The sequence below is a fragment of the Haliotis rufescens genome, unplaced genomic scaffold (assembly GCF_023055435.1).
Source record: "Haliotis rufescens isolate VD_foot unplaced genomic scaffold, xgHalRufe1.0.p SCAF_8, whole genome shotgun sequence".
Taxonomy (NCBI): Eukaryota; Metazoa; Mollusca; class Gastropoda; order Lepetellida; family Haliotidae; genus Haliotis; species Haliotis rufescens.
The window spans coordinates 33,743,854-33,764,184 of NW_025964372.1; the positions used below are offsets into that span (position 1 = coordinate 33,743,854).

At 39.3% G+C, this 20,331-nt stretch overlaps 1 protein-coding gene across 1 annotated transcript; it reads left to right on the plus strand.

Annotated features, from left to right (window-relative positions):
• Window positions 1-172: 172 nt before the first annotated feature.
• On the plus strand, window positions 173-4,345 carry LOC125377013 (sodium- and chloride-dependent glycine transporter 1-like). The gene is made up of 3 exons (XM_048389794.1): window positions 173-268; window positions 2,660-2,827; window positions 4,250-4,345. Exons 1-3 carry the CDS (start codon window positions 200-202, stop codon window positions 4,343-4,345), a joined length of 333 nt encoding a protein of 110 aa, XP_048245751.1. The 5' UTR covers window positions 173-199.
• Window positions 4,346-20,331: the final 15,986 nt, after the last annotated feature.

Here is a 20,331-nt window from a genome sequence, read left to right on the forward strand (position 1 = left end):
TGAAGAACTGTGATGTGACGTGGAGTGTTCGTGGTATGGAGATTGAAAAATCTGACATTTTTAGAACGTTCGACTCTTTGCTCTTGAATTGTGTCTTGTTATTATAGCTCTAACACAAAACGGTGTTCAAACTCACGATTCGCATTTAGTGTATTTCTTTATTCCAGGAGTGAATCGTGTCAGCGCCGATGTTGAACTAATGACTGGGAAACCGGCCCCAGTTTTCTTCCGAATCACATGGCGTTACATCACACCCACTTTGCTTCTGGTAAGGAGAATTTCTAAAGTTTGGGTCTGCAAAATATTTGAAGAGTAATAAACGTTGCCTTCAAGATAAATACTGCTCCAGTATTGTTTCGAAAATACACTTTGACACTTTGATGTTCATTTCTTGGAAAACGGTTTATTAAATCTAACAAGATATTGAGCTATCAAAACATAAAGGAGTGATTTTCTATTCAAGTCACAAACCGTGCCATATTGTGATTGTAAAGCATGAATATATATTTGGCACCTAAAATGTATATACATACTTCATATGAAGTAGCCATATGGAGAAATGATTACACCTGTGGAAATTATTTAACTTGTTCATAAAATGTAGAGGCTGGCCAGTATCGAAATGTGGTCTATAACGAATTCCTGGCACTATGTCATTGGATTACCGTATTCGACGTATTAAGCGCCCGGGTCGCTCTCAAAATTGGAAATATAGGGCTCTTATTAGAACATAATTTTGGTGAAAACAAAAACATAGTTGAAAAATTGTAAATTTCGTACAGTAGTTTATGCTGACAGCCTGAACTGATACAAAAGAACAGTATGTACGTATCATACACGACAGATATATTTTCCAGAATTTAATTGCCCACAATTAAGGGTGTATTATACACGAGTGAGCATTATACACGAATCAATAAGTCTTGTGTACATTGCTCAATCGGAAGGGGTGCTAATTGGGATTGTTCACTAGCAAATATATTAGCAAATATCGCCATGGGAGCTTATTACGTCGAATACAGTATATCAAATATTTGAATATAATGTAGAATATTCATCCTCGTATATTAGAATATTTACATAAAAGCTACATGTAAAACCTGCCAACATCCTAGTTTCGCGAACCATGGGGCAGAAAAGACATACATGTACATGTACTGTGCCTCACCATCAATATGGAGTGTGTCCTGCATAAATACTAATGCCACTGACGAAAACGTCACACCACTCAATAGCGGTATTAACCCGTGAAGATCTGGGGTAGAATACATCTTCAGCAACCCATGCTTGCCGTAAAAAGCAACAATGCTTGTCGTAAGAGGCGACTAACGGGATCGGGTGGTAAGGCTCGCTGACTTGGTTAATGCTTGTCATCGTATCCCAATTGTGTGGATCGATGCTCAAGATATCAATCGCTGGATTGTCTTGTCCAGGCTCTATTATTTACAGACCGCCGTCATATAGCTTGAATATTGCTGAGTGCGGCGTTAAACAGCGAACGAACAATGACGGTATTGCCAACCCTTAAAAGGCAGGTTATCGAGGGACCCACGGACCATCATCTGTGCTTATTAATAATAAACGAATTCTTTAGAATTCAGTAGAAGGAAAGCCTTGGTGGCTCCTCTGTTGGCAGTTATAATCTGAAGTCAACCATTAGCCACCCTGTAAGTGACAACAAGTAAAATATGCAATTATCATCTTGTAACTTTAAATTGAAGCCCTCAGATCTGTAGAGTACCATATGCTGATATGATGTTCAGGCTTGATCCACTCTCAGGCTCGTAGTTAGAACCACTCCAGTGTATGGTTGTTACAAATACTCACGATCATTTACTCATCTAAACCAGAGTAAATATAAATCACGGAGAGTCCATATTGGCACTTTTTTTTTATATTAAATCCGTATTTAATATCGGGTGTCAGCTAAGAAACAGATGAAGAAACAACACTGCCCAGCATCTTTGTTTATGCTTCAAATATATTTTTGCAATTGTTCGATATTTGCAGGGTTTCTTTGGCCCATTAGTTTACATTTGTACTCTGCCCGAAGTTGTACCTCGATATCCAAGAGTTTGTCCTCCCTCAAGTAAACTGACTGACTACCACAGCTTCTAACACCAGTGCCAGACACTATCTGTGGGAAATCCCTGCAAAGTTTCATCAGTGAACACGGAACGGTTAAGAAAAAATGGCATAACAAGTTTCAGTTAGACAAACCCAAGGAAGAACGACGCAGAAACTTTCGGTCATTTTGACGTCTGGGCGATGTTGCCCTCGCCGTGGCAATGACAAAACACCAATTGCTTTGACTGTAAAGACAACGACAAGGGAGCTACAGCAAAGAGGGGACTCTCAATTAAAACGTTACATGACCCCGCTGACCCTCGTGACCTTTCACCTCGGAAGGGTGTTGAGTTTCCCCGACCCGCTCTGGTCTTGAAAACGAGATCTGGGCTCAAAACAGTTGAACGTAGTCATTTATTTAGGGTTCCAAGCCGATATCTTTTTCTCGGAAGCTTGAAATACTTCAAGATTTTGGACAATGTGGGTGCAGGGGCGATAGAAAAAGTTGTATGAAGCCCTTTATCGCTGTTTTTAAGTTATATTTATATTACATTATTTTTGTTACACAGTTGTCCCTACTTTGCCTTTTCAGACAATATTCATTTTTACTCTGGCTCAGTACCAGCCTCCAACATACGGCAGTTATATCTATCCTGACTACGCTGCTTCCTTTGGTTGGTGTCTGGCAGTGATTCCCTGCATTCCATTGGTTGTTGTGATGTGTATGGTCATTTACAAAGAGGAGGGGACGATGCTGCAGGTACAAAACGTGATGCATTGAATAAAAGTTTCACTCAGTATTGCAAAGTTGGTTTTTGAAAGACCCGTGAAGATTCCGGGATAGAATAGGTCTTCAGCAACCCATGCTTGCCGTAAAAGGTGACTATGCTTGTCGCAAAAGGCGACTAACGGGATCGGGTGGTCAGGCTCGCTGACTTGGTTGATGCATGTCATCGATCCCAATTGCGTGGATCGATGCTCATGATATTAATCACTGGATTGTCTGGTCCAGACTCGATTATTTAAAGACCGCCGTCATATAGCTGGAATTTTGCTGAGTGCGGCGTTAAACAACACACCAACCAACCAATATTTTTTAAAACTTTCTTAAGGTATCCGACTGCAACAATGGAACTGATATTACCAGAATTCCAACACTGTTATATATTCCAAAATATGATAAATCTTTTCAGCCCTGGAATTTCGTTAATTCGTTAACCAAGCACATGATGGCAGCTCATAAGTCTTTCGGTTTTCCTTCAACATGCATTAAAGATTCCGTTTCACTGTATGAAATTAAGGAATGGTATATATTTCATTCTGATAGCGGAGGTGAGGGCATATGAGAGTATCTGATTTTACACGATTGTGATTGATTTGGGGACATTTGAAAGAATCGGAGAATTATTTCAATCCTTCAATGAAAAAACTAGTAAATCATTTTACAAAAGTTTCATTGCCTGCACACACTTTTGCAACATCTCTTTAAATAGTATCCTTATTAATTCATTGAATATTAATTTACTTATGGATAAGTAAAGGAAATCAATGGCCATTATGTGTATGTTTAACAGATGTGTTACATTAAGTATGTGACATGTAACATACTCAGTATTCAATTAGCATTTGGACAGTAAGATTCGCGGTATACGTGTTTGATTAATTCTTAATTAATTTTTATATCATGTCTGTGTCTAATCGTTTTAATAATCTCAAACTAGTTTTAGATAAGTATGTGATATGTTGCTAGATCTTATGCTGTCCTCTGACGACAGATTTGTATGCAATTTGAACGCATATATATTTCAAGTCCCAACATGAAGGAGATATTGCCGACGAGACTGTGAACTCACACCCTCACTAATTTTTTTAGTATGTTGAACGATTGAATTCAGGGATTTGTGGACATCGGTTTTAGTCTGCATATACGTTTGCTGTATTGTACCTAAAACAGTGCTTCCAAATACATATTTTGTTTCGTGGCAATGCGGTCATCAACACATTCATGGTCCAACGTTGATTCGATACCGATGGCGGACAAATCAGAATGCAAGATTCTTTAATGTCATGGCAGAATTATGATCAACGTGTTAAAATATTATTAATCAGTTGTATGGTAGTGTTTTCAGTTTTGTGTTGCATTAACCGTTTCTAATTATCTTTTTTTCTTGATATTTTACAGAGACTGAAGAAGACCATGAGACCTGATAGTTCTTGGGGGCCTGCAATATCGTCCTATCGGGAACTTTATTGTCATACACACACAGCAAACTCTTAGAGAATAATGTGTTCCATTGGTTCCTGAGAAAATATATATATATATATATATTCAGATATTTTCACATATTGTTCAACAGATTGTTAAATTTGGAATGGTACATTTGGGAATGAAGTAAGCATCCCTATGGACAAAAGTTGTGCCCCCCTCTTTGTTGATCACCTTTTCGCGAACGCCTGGTGTCATCACTGTTTGTTGGTGATTCAAAAACGAATGTTATGACATAGTGGGAATCACAAAATGGACTATTCTTGTCATCATGGCAAGGGTTTTGACGCTTTTATTCATATTTATGTCGATCGGAATTTCTGTTTGGATTGGCAAAATCAAAACCCGTAATTTGGCTTAGATGTTAACTCAAGCTTCAGGTATATCGGTGATCTGATATCATTCAAAAATGGTCAAAATGCCAATTACCTTCCACTGATTTACCCACCTGAACTAGAAATAATAGAGACCAGTAAGACCGCCACATGTATATCATACTAAGATCTATGCATAACGATTCAGAATGACAAAAAGGCTTTCCAGTCGTCATCTTTCCCATTATGTCGAACAATATTTCAGCAGCTCCAGCCTTTGGTGTCAACCTTTTACAACTTGTGAGGCACAATCGAGCAATTTCTACGAAGATTTCAAAGAGTTGTTTGATCAGAGTTACTCTATTCATTGCTTTCGTAAAGCTTTCAAAATAGTTTATGGTGGTCACGTGGAAGCCATTTCTAAATCTGACGCATCAGTCACAACAATGAAGTCTGGTGCAGTTTCCTATCTTCACTTGTACCATACGTCCATCGGTGTTTTTTTGCAGGTGCACAATTTACTTGCCTTTGCATGCGTTTCTGAGGGATGTAACGGGTGGATCAGCATACGCTCACTTTTTCATGAACACCTGGTGTCTTCACTTTATGAAAGTGATTCATAAACACACAAGCTCATGATATAGTCGGAATCATAGAATGAGCTCTGCTTTTAGAAGAGCGCTCTTATAATTGTGGAAAGGGGCTTGTCGCTTTGATTGCAAACATATAAGGATATATTTCACAAATTATGTCAGCATATATTGCACAAGCTCTCAGAATTTGATCCACCTATACTAGTAGTCGCATTAGTGTTTCTATCTATACCATTATCTGTTGAAAACCGATGTGCCAGAGACTTCATTGTTGAGGTGAATATAAATTGTCAATGCAACAGAATAGCAGCCTAGATATTCTGCGAAACAGATTCCACTTGGCGTAAAGGGCAAATAGCTGTGGAAATTATATGAATGGACCACTACTGGCCCAACCGGTATCACCGCCATTCATACAATTTGAAGAAACGCCATGTAATTTAGTATAAATGTGCTCCATGGTACAAGAACTAGTAAAGATCTGAATGTTGTAAGTTATGTTATAAACAGAGACATTGCAACTATGTAATAAAATTAATCATTGACCTTTAGGTTGATATACATGTACATATTCAAATCTTGAGTTCAGGAGAAACAAATGACTTGAATCAAACTTGCTAGAAATGCCAATTTGCAAGAGCCTATCTTATTTGTTTCGGATACACACCTGAGCGAGACCCGTGAAGATCCGTAAAGGCGACTATGCTTGTCGTGAGAGGCGACTAACGGGATCGGGGGGTTAGACTCGCTGACATTTTTGATGCATGTCATTGTACCCCAATTGCGTGGATCGATGTTCATTATGTCAATCACTGGATTGTCTGGTCCAGACTCGATTATTTACAGACCGCCGTCATATAGCTGGAATATTGCTGAGTGCGGCGTTAAAAAACAAACAAACAAACAAACAACACCTGAGCGAACTATTTGAAAGTTCTTCTTCAACTTGGTGGAAGACATACATGTTGTGAGAGCAGTGTAGTTTGGTGAAAGTTCTTTTGTCATTTTTTCCAAATTTGATCTGGTAACTCAGTATCACATGTATAAGGATCTATATAGTCACACACTCGCACACACTGAGGTCATTATGAGGTGACAATCTAACGACGTAATAATTCCGAAAACAAATGAATCCATGATTTCACTATTATATATTTAGTATTTCTCACACTTGGAGAATACACATTTATATCTTTATCGTTATATACACATTTAAGACGGGTTTATATGTGTTTTATTAATTCCTAAACCTTATTATCAGAAGAATGTACTCAATTATTTATTTGTTAAGGAAGGGATATCTAACAGCTAAACTTTTCACCGCATTTCACGGTTTGAATGTTTCTGCCGTTTGCACATTGAAAATAATGAATAGCACAGTCAGGTGAGTGAATATGGGGTTTAACTAACACTAACAATGTTTTGGGTGATTTATATATATATCAATCACCACGGACATATGAATCAATGACCTATGTTTCATCAACATCAAACTTGTTGATGATCAAAAGCATGTTGTATTTCAATAAACCAGTTTTCAATTAAAGACATGTTGTTTTAAAAGTACAAAGAATGCAGTGAGAGGAAATGAAGTGAATCAAAGAGTATTCCGGCTGTAGAGAACGACAGTACCCTTAGCATTTTGTAAAAAAAATGTTGATGCAATATTTCCTACTACAAAACTGACAAGCTGGAAAACACTATTGCGCCCACTTTTGCGCCACAATGGCCCCACTATCTGGTCACGTTTGTGCCATATTTGCGGTTACAGTATTACTTTCATTGCTCGTTGAGTTAGAATTATTGAGTTATCATGATATTTTCTGGAGTATGCTTATCTGCACTGTTTGATGGGGTATTATATTTCGGTCTTGGTTGGTTGGTTGTTTAACGCCGCACTCAGCAATATTCCAGCTATATGACGGCGGTCTGTAAATAATCGAATCTGGGCCAGACAATCCAGTGATTAATAACATGAGCATCGATCTACGCAATTGGGATCGATGACATGCATCAACCACCCGATCCCGTTAGTCGCCTTTTACGACAAGCATAGCCACCTTTTACGGCAAGCATGGGTTGCTGAAGACCTAGTCTACCCCGGAATCTTCACGGGTCTATTTCGGTCTTGTCTTTAGGACAATATGAATAGACACACACACACACACACACACACACACACACACACACACACACACACACACACACACACACACTATCCAATTTTATTTCGTTTCAATAATTAATATTCATTTATAGCTTTCCATCTATTGCATTGCTAGCAGTGGTCTAGGGGAGGTAACTGCATCTCCAACTCATGTCACAGTTCAAGCTTTAGGTAAGGGACCTAACTCTAAACCCTTCAAGGTGAGGGGCCGCACTTTTCCAAACACAAGCTCAACGCACGCTTTTCCAAACCCGCCCATCCCACTTTTAACCACTGTTTGTATAAATGTTATGCTTCATTTCATTGCTTTCAGTGCTCTCCTAGGTTGACCCTCTTGTTCTGGACAGTTTGGGAGTTATCAATGGACAATTTTCCCAAGATAGACAATCGTGATTTCACTACAACACGCATAAAATTATAGCCTATCTTTACTCTAATCTAAATCGGAGTGTTTCAGTACATCCAGGTAGGTCTTCTTGTTACAATCCCATTACGCTGTAAGTTTTTGTACAGGTGGAATACATTTTGGGTATATTTTTATTGTTTTTTTCTGTTTGTTTTTGTATACATTTATTTTGGCAAAACAAACACCACATTTCGTTACTGATGATCAGTACGACAAAGGAAATCTGCAGCTGACTCGTACATCTTGTCATCATGCAGGATCTACTCACCAGTGTCACAAGATGAAAAACAAACAAGCTGTAGAAGAATTAGGAATTGTTATTTCATTTAGGTATATGGGGGCTACTCGTATTTCCCATTACATCACAGCCAACAAACGTACTTTTATATTAAATTGTGATAACAAAATGCCCCTCTCCGTTTAAAACAAGGTGTAGCTGCTTGTTTTAGTGCTCTGTCGTGCTGAAATTATCTCTTTGTATGTAAACTACGTGTTATTAAATCATGACGTAACAGCCTTAATCGATAATAGCATTGCAATGTAATCTCAGATCATTGATATTTAAGTGGATATATACTAGAATCATGCAAGGATGTGAGGAAATAATACAGGTTTAAATTGTCAGAATAAACAGTTTAGATGCAGATATCAGTATTGAATTAGCCTTACCATATACCCATCCGAGAATTATACATTCCAGAAATCCAGCAGAAATGACGAATACGTTGGTCATGTACCAGTCAACCACTTGATATATGTACATTCCACCCTAAAAATGCCAAATAACGTTTTGTAAGAACAACAACATCATGTCAGAAATATGCTTCTGTTATGGCAGCAACAAATATTAGCAACAAGACACCCTGTACATTCAGGATGAAGAGAACCACCAGTTAAGGAAAGTGCGGATGTTGCAAGTGCCTTTGAAAAGTTTATAATATTGACTGCCAGTGTTATGGGATCTGTTTGTAATACATGTATAGAACATGTTATAATTACCAATATCCATCTCACGAGGGGTGGCTGAAAAGTTCTGAGCCTAACCGTGAATGATGTATAGTACACCCTCAACAGTTTGTATGTTGAAGTACAATACTTTCCACGCTTACAGGCTTCAGTTGACCCAAATGCACAACCAATTCTATGTTGATGAATATGGACAAATTTGGCGACTGCACTGTCATCAAGCATCTCTAACCGAAAGGGCTAACTGCAACAACCATCCATGCGAACATAGTGGTGGGGCCTTCAGTATGGACCTCGGAGGCCATTATGTTGAACTCTACACAGTCCTTCAGAGTTTGGACTTTTTAGTCACTCTCGTAAGTATCACCAAACTTTCTACATCAGATGCTGAGATGTAAGGCATTTATTTTTGTCTTTGGCAACAATGGCAAAAGTTCTTGATGAAGAAGAAACTTATTATAAACATCATCATCAACCAAAGTTTCGGCTTGATCACACGGCTATTACTAAGAATTATTGTTTGTTTTCATTTCTAAGGAGCATGGTATAGATTTTAATATCAAGAACATGTAAAATTACGTATCCCAGTGTGCTGTTATTTTTCAATTAAGTTTTTCATTTATTGATGTCATGGACAATATAACATACATTCTGGTCCTATACATCCTAAATAGGTTTTAAGTTTCAGATCTTTAAGGTTGTCGAATTGCATTATTTCTATTTAGTTACTTTAAGTAATTCCACTGTCTTGCTACACATCAGTCAACTGTATGCGCAAACAGGTTTTGTGTTTTCAGAAAAGACGATTCTCAACATTTTGCAACAATTGAAAAAAAACCACACAGTAATCTTGATCTTTAATTTGAGAGTTCTATCATATTTCAACACATTTTCTTCAACACAACTCTGGGTGAGGCATAATGTCAGTCAACAGCACTACGTCTGATATTTTCTCAATCAGAACACCTTTCCTGTTTGACAAGTTTCAGGTGTGCAAGTTTGATGAGTGTCACCAGATCATTCTTTGTGGATTCAGACAATGCACCTTTATCAATCATCATTGATCCCTTCAGTTTCATATGAAACGCGTGATTGTCACCTGACTGATCTTCTCTCAGATTCTTCAGTGTCAGGGATGCAGACTTGGCCGTTTTTATGTTGTTTTGTGAGGACACATTTTTTTTACTTCCATTGTTTTTAGCTTCCCCATATCCTCATTTAATTCTCGTTTATTTTTGAGCATCAGTGACATGAAGGTAAGATGTCACAAAAGAGGGATATAAATCGAACACTACTGTACTTCCACAAATAGAATCGTACATAGTACACTAGTACTGTGCTGACTTCGCTTGAATTAATATTATCGCATACAATTGATGAAGTTACATTTGAAAAAAACCCTACCCATGTCACTACCAAGTCAGTGTTATTCATTATTGTTTCATGGACATATTCGTTCCATATTCTGCAGATTGTCTCTGCTTTACAGCGGTAGTCTTTTGTTTTCAAGTTTTCATGTTCTGAAATGTTAGTCAATCCACGAGACAAGTTCTGTTTATTATATTTATGGACATAAAAATGTTACTTAATCATGTTGCTATTTAATCTACTCAGTCAACATCTCCATAATAAACTTAGGTAGTCTATCTTAAAAGTAATATATAACATGAACAACAATTAAACATTAGTATGAGCATACTCATATTTCCTTGGTATGAGTTAAAATTGAAATTAGTCTGTAGATTGATAATTACATCTAGACCTCAATATGTGTGAAGGTTACTTAATCAGCTGTCAATTAACAATTTATAGATATCTACCTAGCTGAATCAATTATTGAAGCCGACCTGTTTAAACGTATTTCTGCTTATCATGCTTATTTCATCAAATATAAGTACATCACATTTCCTTATTGCATCATAGGTGTGCTTATGTTCGTCACTTATTAATCTTCTCAAAGGCTCGACACTTGAGTACAAGGTATGATCTCGTTTGTTTTTCAAGAAAACAATTCCTCCGGCAAACTTTCTGTGTCTTTGTACCTTGTATTAACCACAATTAACGAGCATGTGTCATACGTTCAAAAATAAAATTATATACAAGCTAGGAATTTGCTTGTGTTATTTGTGTCCAGCTGCCTCATCACATGTAAAAGATGCTGAAGAGTTTATAATACATTGAGAAAGCAGTTGTATGCGTACCAGAGAGAAAGCATCGTGACTTCGATTCCAGAGTAAAAGATAGGGCAGATTATACGGAAAGAGTTGATGCTTTTACAGTTAGAAATGTCCTGGACTTCACGGAAAGTTCTCATGATCACATCTGATATATGTTCTTGTTGATTGCAACATGTATCTGAATAATGGCAGACTTGGATCAAATGTTACACCTCAACGTTGAACTGTGATCGACTACATACTGGTGCCCCAGGAACAATTGCCTATGTTGAAAGATTTCATTGTTCAACCAAAGTCAGAAATTATCAACAAGTTTAGTATCAACGTTCCTGTATCAATCCCTTGACATTCTGTGCCATCAAAAAGGCTCGCTATCAGGATAAGTGAATACAGAAACGGAGACACCACCAATAACTTACCTTCAACCATTGTTATAAGCAAATCAACAAACAAGTCTTCTCAGCAACTGAAGACAGTGAAGCGGAAGTAAAATCTACACTTGAGAATACAATCCAAGATAGAGTACAACTTGGATGTAGTGTTTGTTTGTTTGTTTGTTGCTTTACCCCGTACACAGCAATATTCAAACTACATGACGGCGGCCTGTAAATCATCGAGTCTAGTCCAGACAATCCAGTGATTTATATCATGAGCAACGATCCATGCAAAAGTGATATGATGACTTGCATCACCCAAATCAGCGAGCCTGACCACATGATCCATTCAGACGCCTCTAACGACAAGCATCATCGCCTCTTACGACAAGCATGGGTGATGACACCAGGTGTTTGCGAAAAGTGTAAAGGGTACTGCCCAACCCGTAGCACCCACCCCACGTAAATACATAAAAAGTCTAAGTGTTTTTGCCTGACGTCGCCCATCAGTACTCCTGTAAAGATCTAAAGCATGATAAAACCACAACTTTAGCTTGCGAAAGGCTGATATGAGGCTTTACGATAAAAAAGGTACAGCTACATGTTGATATTTAAAGAACCCATTCAAATAATTCCACTCACTAGAATAAACAGATACTGGACAATGTGATGTCTGCCCGTCCCTTATGACTGCAAAGTTCCAAGTCGTTTGATTCCATGGACTGCCCACAATGACCGAAACAAAGTCGAGCAAGTCTTACTCCGTTCCTGTTCTATTAGCTATCCGTGTTACCAGTGAGGCTAACCTGTTGGGCACATCCGTTCATGTTTCGTATTGGAGTGTATGCACCTTCTTCGCTAAGCTTTTGCCACGTGGATCTCAGATGCAAATAACCTGTTGAGAACATACTTGTTTTTAGTATGTTCTGAGTGGCGTCTCTTGCTCGCACCGGAGTCAGATGATCGTGGGTTCGAACCCAATTTTCGTCCTGATTATGATTCATGTTGTGTCAAAACCATACTCGTGCTCGGGACATCATCTGCCATCCTTTCAGACACTGTGTTGGGGGCACGGTTGGCCCGGTCGTCTAGAGCGCCGCGATTCGCTGTCCAGAGTTGCGTCCCTTGGGCACGCCAGAAACCTATGATTGTGGCTTCGAATCCCGGTTCGCCCCGATTATGTTTCTAGATTTGTCAGCACCATGCCCGTGCTCGTTGGTTTCACCGAAGTGGTAAACGTCTGCGACCTGCATCACTTTGGGCTTTCCTCCCTCAATAAGCTGACACGCGGTGATATAACTGGAATACTGTTAAAAGCGGCGTTAAACCCAACTCACTCACTCACTCATACCCGTGCTCATGGGTTCGGCCGAAGTGGTACACATCTGGACGCTTCATCACCCTGGGCTTTCAAAGCTGAAATATTGTTAAACTCAGTCTCTTGAAAATGAAGTGACAGTTGTTTATCGTGATCAAACCGAAGATATACTTCTGCAGGTTTTATAATATTTTGGTTCTCCGCAATGAATGATAAGAACTTTGAACATTGAAACTGTTTCTGAGTATTGTCACTGAAAACAACATAAAGAAATCGAACAAAGCAATTTAAAACTGACCAGTCATGCATGGTGCTGGTTAATGCGAATGGACCAGTCATGCATGGTGCTGGTTAATGCGAATGGACTCATTTGATTGTATTCCCCTACAACATGTTACATATATGTAAAACAACATATTTCCAGGCAAAACATTCATATATATTTCCCTCAACTTAGCAAATTTGTTGTATTGCAATACATTATCATAATTAATGTACCGTGCTACAAATTGTTATCAATATATCTTTGTGAAGAAAGTAACAGAAGAATTGTGTTGGGCGGCAGCATAATACAATGCATAATGATAAGCATTCCAATTGTGAAAACACTGTGTGATCTTTTAACATGTTTTTACAATGTTAGTTGGACTGAGTGAGTGAGTTAATTCATTTTAAATTACGGCGTTTCATCTTCATCTGGGAGGAGAATCCAAAGTGATGCAGGCCTTAGACGTTGCACTTTGGCGAAACAGACGAGGACGGGTATGGTGTTTTCCAAGAGCACATTTGTTCTCGGTTGGTAGGTCAGTCGTCTGCTAGGGCTGGAACGATACACCAACTGTGCGAGCCAGTACGTATCACAATACCTCACTCACGATCCTGTATGTATCACGATACTTGCATGTGCTCTTATCTGTGCTGCATAAGCCATCTTTTTTCATAGACAGGATGGCAAAATACCTTGCACACTGATTCTTTACAGTTGGCAGTGTGAAGTATGGCACAACAAACGAAAATAGTTATGTTTTCACTATTAACTTGCACTACTGATTAGTTTTTAGTGGAACAGTTATTAAAACACACATACAAGGTCAGAATCGATATTTTTACTGAGTGTGTGACTGTGATCGATACTTGCATTGAGAAGTAAAAAATCGGGACCCACCGATGCATCGTCCCACCAGACAGTCGACCGATGGAAGACAAATTTCAGGGGTGAAGATGACAACAACCAGGTTTATTGTGGATGGGTGAAAGACGGTCGAAACGGTGCAGTTTGATGATCACGTGACAGAACGCACCCCGGGGCCTCGTGGCTAATGTCTCCGGTGAGGGACCCGCACTGTCACGTATAGACATACAGGAAGTCGGAGAGCGATGTTTTATCGTCGACGTACATGTAGTCGTTGGTAATGTGGCGGCCGCAGATGTAGCCACGACTAGCCGTGCAACCCGTCCACCCCTGTCGACGTCAGGTTCTGATTTGTTTGTTGTTTAATGCCGTATTCAGCAATATTCCAGCTATATATGTACTGAACCAAATTAAAAACTTCACAATCCTAAAATTTTAACATTTTGACCAGTTATCATTGTTGGCCCTTATTGTGTATTTAAACAGTAATGGTCACGTATTGTCTTCAGAAAACACCCGTTTGTGTGCAGGTGAATCGATCAAAATCATGTGCACAGCACTATAGTGGCAAAAGTGTTTTTTCACGTGCAACTGGTCACGTGGCCATAATACCGCACGTGTTTTCAGCCATACTTGTAAGCAGTCATTTGGAAAAACACAAGAAAACAAAAGTCATTAGGGACATTTGTCATGCCACGCCTTTCAAATGTGCAACGTGAACGTGCCATCGACATGTTGCAGACGGGAACGTCCGTCGCTTAAGTCGCAAGGACGATGGGTTGTAGTCGACGGACTGTTTATGATTTACAGATGCGTCTACAGCAAACGGGTACCACCGCTGATCGCCCTCGGCCAGGTCGACCACGTGTGACGTCACATGCAGAAGATCGTCAGATTGTCTTACGTCACCTCCGTATTCGATTTTTGAAGGCTACATCAACCATAAATGAACTGTTTAGTGGTAGACTGAGTTCGTAAACTGTTCGAAACCGTCTGAGAACTGCTCACCTTCAAGCACGACGGGCATACTGCGGGCCGATTCTGACTCAATTACACAGACGTCAACGTCAATTGTGGGCACAGCGACACTTACGATGGACTCAGAGGAATTGGAATCAAGTCGTCTTCAGTTATGAATCTCGATTTAATCTTCGATTTGCTGATGGTAGGGCGAGGGTGTGGTGGCGCCGTCATGAACGTTACGCCCAGTGTTGTGTACAGGAAGTTGACAGATTTCGAGGCGGAAGTGTCATGGTGTGGGGTGCTTTCTGTGGCAATGCACGCTCCAGGCTTCTTGTCATCCGTGGCAACCTCAATGCTGCTGCTTACCACGACCAGGTACTGGCACCAGAACCTCTGCCTTTTATGGCAGCACATGGACCCGGTTTGATCTTCGAACACGACAATGCCCGATCCCACACAGCACTTGTGACAAGGAATTTCCTTCAGAATGCGGGAGTCAACGTCATGGACTGGCCGTCAAGGTCTCCCGACCTCAATCCCATCGAACACGTCTGGGATGCTCTTGGCGTAAGTCTGCGCCCTCTCCAGAACCAACCACAGAATTTGCAAGATATTGGCACCATTTTGCAGCAACAATGGCGTCGTCTTCCCAATCATGTGTTCACAAGCATCACAAGGTTGATGCGGAGGCGTTGTGTGACAGTTGTCAGCGCACATGGTGGCCATACGCGCTACTGAACTTGTGTGCCATCAGATTCTCGTGCTTGGGACTTATGATATAAACTGTTGATGTTATTACCGAATACCGTAGGTGCTTGGAACAAGTTATGGTTACCACCTTTAAGTAAAATCCTTCTCTGAAACATTTGTCCGTTGTATATCATATATGGGATTACTTTTAAAAATGTGAAGTTTTTAATTTGACTCAGTATATGACGACGGTGTGTATATATATATATATATATATATATATATATATATATATATATATATAATCGAATCTGCAATAGACAATCCAGTGGTTGACATCATGAGCATCGACCCACGCAATGGGGATACGATGACATCCATCAACTGACCATCCGATCCCCTTAGTCGCCTCTTTCGACACCACAGTCACCTTTTACGGCACGCATGGGTTGCTGAAGACTTATTCCGATCTGGACCTTCCCTGGCTTTGAAGATAGATATATTACATAACGTGAAACCCAAATACTATTTCGGGTCATTATCAAAATATGTATCCTTTTGAATGTCAAGATATCTATAGCTTTCATTAAGTTTATGTTAGCCCTAAATATCCTCCCTAATATTCCCGTGGGAAACCAAATTAAAATATATCTTCTACCATTTGCTTTGTCAGTACTTTATTTGATTGTGGTAGAGTGGTATATATACTGAACAACAAAAGTTCCTGTGACATTGAATAAGATTTAAAGTTTAAAGTTTGCAACAGATAAAAGACTCCTGTAACTGTTCAAATGGTTTAATTTGCCACACTGACTTCAGCAAATGCATGATTTCATAAAAAAACATGAACATGCTTAAATGTCAATTTACAAATCAATAGCGTGTGTTCGTCTCATGGAATGGACCAGGCGTCGCACAAAAACTCTGCGGGGTATCTGTCCGTATCTGATGGAGCATGTTTCGAAGTTCCCGATCCATCTCATCAAACAGGTGCTCGACTGGTGAGGGATCAGGGGAGCGAGCCGGGCCAGGGGGTGACATTCACGTTGTTTTGTTGAAGAGATTCCCGAACAAGTCGAGCAATATGAAGCCGGGCGTTGTCATGTTAAAAGGAAATGCCTGGGCCGTGACGACGCAAAACGGGAGAACAACAGGGCCGATAATCTCGTCGCGGTAGCGATTCCCTCTACCACTATCAAACGGGTCCTCTGTCTTGCTGTAATCCCACCCATACCATAACGCTGCCGCCCCCGAACCGTTCTTCTTCCATGACACAATGATTGACGTAACGTTCACCTCGACGTCGGTACACTCGAATCCGTCCATCGCTGTACATGTGGCTGAGGTGAAAACGAGACTCGTCAGTGAATAGAACTTGTCCCTAATGCATGGCCGTCCAGCGTAGGCGCTGTCTGCACCACTGTAGATGTGCTTGACGGTGGTTTCCTGTCAGAATGGGACGTCTGGCGGGTCTTCTGGCGACAATCCCTGCACAATAGAGGCGGCGACGTACGGTTTGTGAAGATATTCGTCGAAGGCCAGGGATGCTTCTTGCAGTCACTGTTGCTGGCTGGAATCGATTTCGTAGGTATGTTGTTCGAATCCATTTGTCTTGTCGATTATTGGTTACGCCTGACCTGTCACTCTGAGGATGGTTTCTGACTGCATTCGTCTGTTGCCAACGTTGCCATAAACACCAAATGGTGTTTCTGTGGACGTCAAATTGTCTTGCAACATCACGTTGACTCCATCCTGCTTCAAGCATACCAATGGCTCGCAGACTCTCAGGCAGGCGTGGTATTTCGTAATGTTGAATAATTGCGTAATTTTGTTGCTTTTCTAAGGGGTTGTTGTCAGCACGATGCTCAACAATGCATATGGAATCCCGTTAACGCACATGTTTTTATACCCATTTATGGGTAGTGAAATGCATGGGGCAAGCTGAAAAGTCAACTTTTGCATGGAATGCATGCTTTTCTGTAGCAGTTGCGTGTTTGTGACTTGATTCCATACATGTACTACAATATTGAAAACCAAACTTTGCTTGTTTGAAAAATACACTAAACTATTGGTGTCACAGGAACTTTTGTTGTTGAGTATATTTTCATGAGTATATTTACTATGGCAAATACGATACCGCCGCATTACGACCTCTTCAAGCATGGACTGACAGCCCAAATAGATGTAACCGATAGTCGGTTTAATTTCATGTAATTTATTGATACCTACTTGTCCCACTACTCTGATCTAAGATCTCTGATGTAACATCTGATCACAGATTTATAAACACTGTAGATTAGAAGTGGCGTCACAGATGTGTTGAGCGCTGATTTAGCAGCCGCATCAGCCATTGTGTTACAAATGATTCCAAAAAAAGACGTTACTGTAAAACTATTGGCCTCGAGAGAGGGTACGTTAGTTCCATTTCATTCAAAGTAAATTTAGCCCTACCAAGATTTTAATCGTAGTATATGTGTTAGTTATAATGCACGGCTCAACCTGCATACTATCACCATCGACTGAAGGGACGGTGTAAATCCTGCTACTGTAGGTCCCCATGGTTCCTGGTATAGTGATCTTCCTTCAGTTGATGGTGCTCTATAACTCGTTTTCATAATGTATTGATATTTTTAGTAATATCTTTTTATGACAACATACCAGTTTCAAATACATATATGTCTTAAGCCTAGTCATTTTGTGCCCTTTGTTTACAGGTGTTCTAGAGTCTAAAGTGACGTTTTCCGAATGTATAAAAATGCTTTAGTCACGATATTACTGATTATGAGTCGCAAGTCACTCACTCACTCCTGTCCTTGGTGTTGTCATTTGCTTAATAGGATGTAAGAGTTATCCATATTTATGTAGAATGAAGGTAAATGAATGCTCCCTTATCATAACAATTCCTGTCTTTTTTTCCTGGAGAAAAGTATGTTTTAGTCAACTGAAGAAAAGTAATACTGGAAAAAAAGTAATACCAAGCATCATCATATGAAAGTACCATAAAGAAAATTATTTAATTAAGAAAAGACCCTTAAATGCATAACAGAAGAGCTGAATGTACTGATCATGAATGTTCTCGGCTACTATACAGGAAGCAGTCATTTGTATTTTTGTTTCATGTTCAATGAAAATATGTCTTTGTAGTACTGTCGTTGATATTACCTGAATCATGACAAAATGTCTTTGGCGTTACTTAATACGTCCATGGTGTTACCTAATATTCCTTGGTATTACCTAATATGTCCTTGGTGTTACCACAAGTCAGCAATTATTAACTTCGAATGGGCAATGGATACAACATGTTGTGTGCAACTGAAATTACTCTGAATTCATATTAACGAAATGTTATTGTTATCAAAACACTCTAGTTTAGGGTCAGATGAAGATAAATGTCTTTGGTGTTACTTAATATGTCATTGGTGTTACGACAAGTCAGCTAGTAATAACCCTTGAGTTAGTGTTGACAGGTAAAACATGCCTTGTGCCATTGTAATTACAACTCCTAACTCATATTAACACTCACATTTATGACAACTCCCTGACTTTAGTTCCTTTATAACAACTAAATGTCTTTGGTTTTATTTATTGTGTCCTCTGTGTTACCACAAGTCAGCAGTAGTCCCTTCAAAGTAAACGTTGTTAACACAAATGTCTCATGTCATTTCCAATATGCAACACCATTTTCCTCCTGACTGATTATTGTGAGATGAAAGAAAAGTCGTTATGAGTAATGGTAATGTTCTTGGTGATACCGTCTTGTGTTTGATGTAACGGTTTTGTCTTTGGTATTACCGGAGGAAATTCTGAAAATAATTCGGGGTAAACACACATGGCATAGCTTGATTTTCATAAATATACATAAAAAGTACATAAACAACAAGTTCAATACAAAAAGAATATTGAAATTATATTAACATTGTTAGTAGTGTTTGGGACACAGAAGAGCAAATTATCAATATGTGTTTAACTCCAGGCCTTAAAACGTGATGATTTGAAAATGAGATTCCTTTTCTTTTCCAGGCATAGTTTAAATATTAGTTTTACAATAGACTGAATATAAATTATCAATGCAAGAGTATAACCAGGCTAGATTTTTTGCCGAAAAAGATTCCACATGGCGATAAGGGTGATTAGCTGTGGAAATTATATGAATGAACCTCGGAAAATCAGTGATGCCACCGCGAGAAGCTTTAGCATGTACTGCGCTACTGGTAGCACCCACCATTCATAAAATTTGCAATTATTGTCCCCCCGAGAGGATACATCAGCTCCACATCGTTCAAAGTAAATTTAAGCCTACCATGATTTTAATCGTAGTATATTCGTTAGTTTTAATTGACGGCTAAACTTGCATATAATCGCCAGTGGCTGAAGGTAGGATGTAAATCCTGCTGGGGTCCATGCAGGTAGCAAAGGTACTATAAGTCCCCATGGTCCCTAGTATGGTGATCTACCTTCAATTGCTGGCGATCTATAGCCCGTTTTTATAATGTATTGTTCTGTTTTGTAATAACTTTTTTATGATCACGTACTAGTTTTAAAAAGAATAAATAAAAAATGATGATATCCGTGATAAGTCTAGTAATTGTACTGTCCTTTGATGACAGGTTTTTATATAACGTGTTGTTTTCTTAACGTATAAATTGCTTTAGTCACGATATGGCTGAAATATTGCCGCTGTGACTATAAATACTCACTCACTCACTCACTCACTCATAAAATTTGCATAAAAAGTAAGTATTTATTGCCTGACGCAGCAGAGCAGCAGTACCAATTTTGAAAATGACCCATACATACGTATGATCCGCCGAGGTAACGATGTGTTATTTTACACTTACAGACAGCGATAGGGGGAATAAGGGTCCTGTCCGGAGATAGCTTATTAGTGGATGCGCCAA

Excerpts from the sequence above, each read along its gene's own strand:
- LOC125377013 (XM_048389794.1), top strand. The coding sequence starts at position 200 with ATGACTGGGAAACCGGCCCCAGTTTTCTTCCGAATCACATGGCGTTAC. Across the intron at positions 269-2,659 it reads TCACACCCACTTTGCTTCTG|ACAATATTCATTTTTACTCT; the intron begins GTAAGGAGAATT and ends TTGCCTTTTCAG. Across the intron at positions 2,828-4,249 it reads AGGAGGGGACGATGCTGCAG|AGACTGAAGAAGACCATGAG; the intron begins GTACAAAACGTG and ends GATATTTTACAG.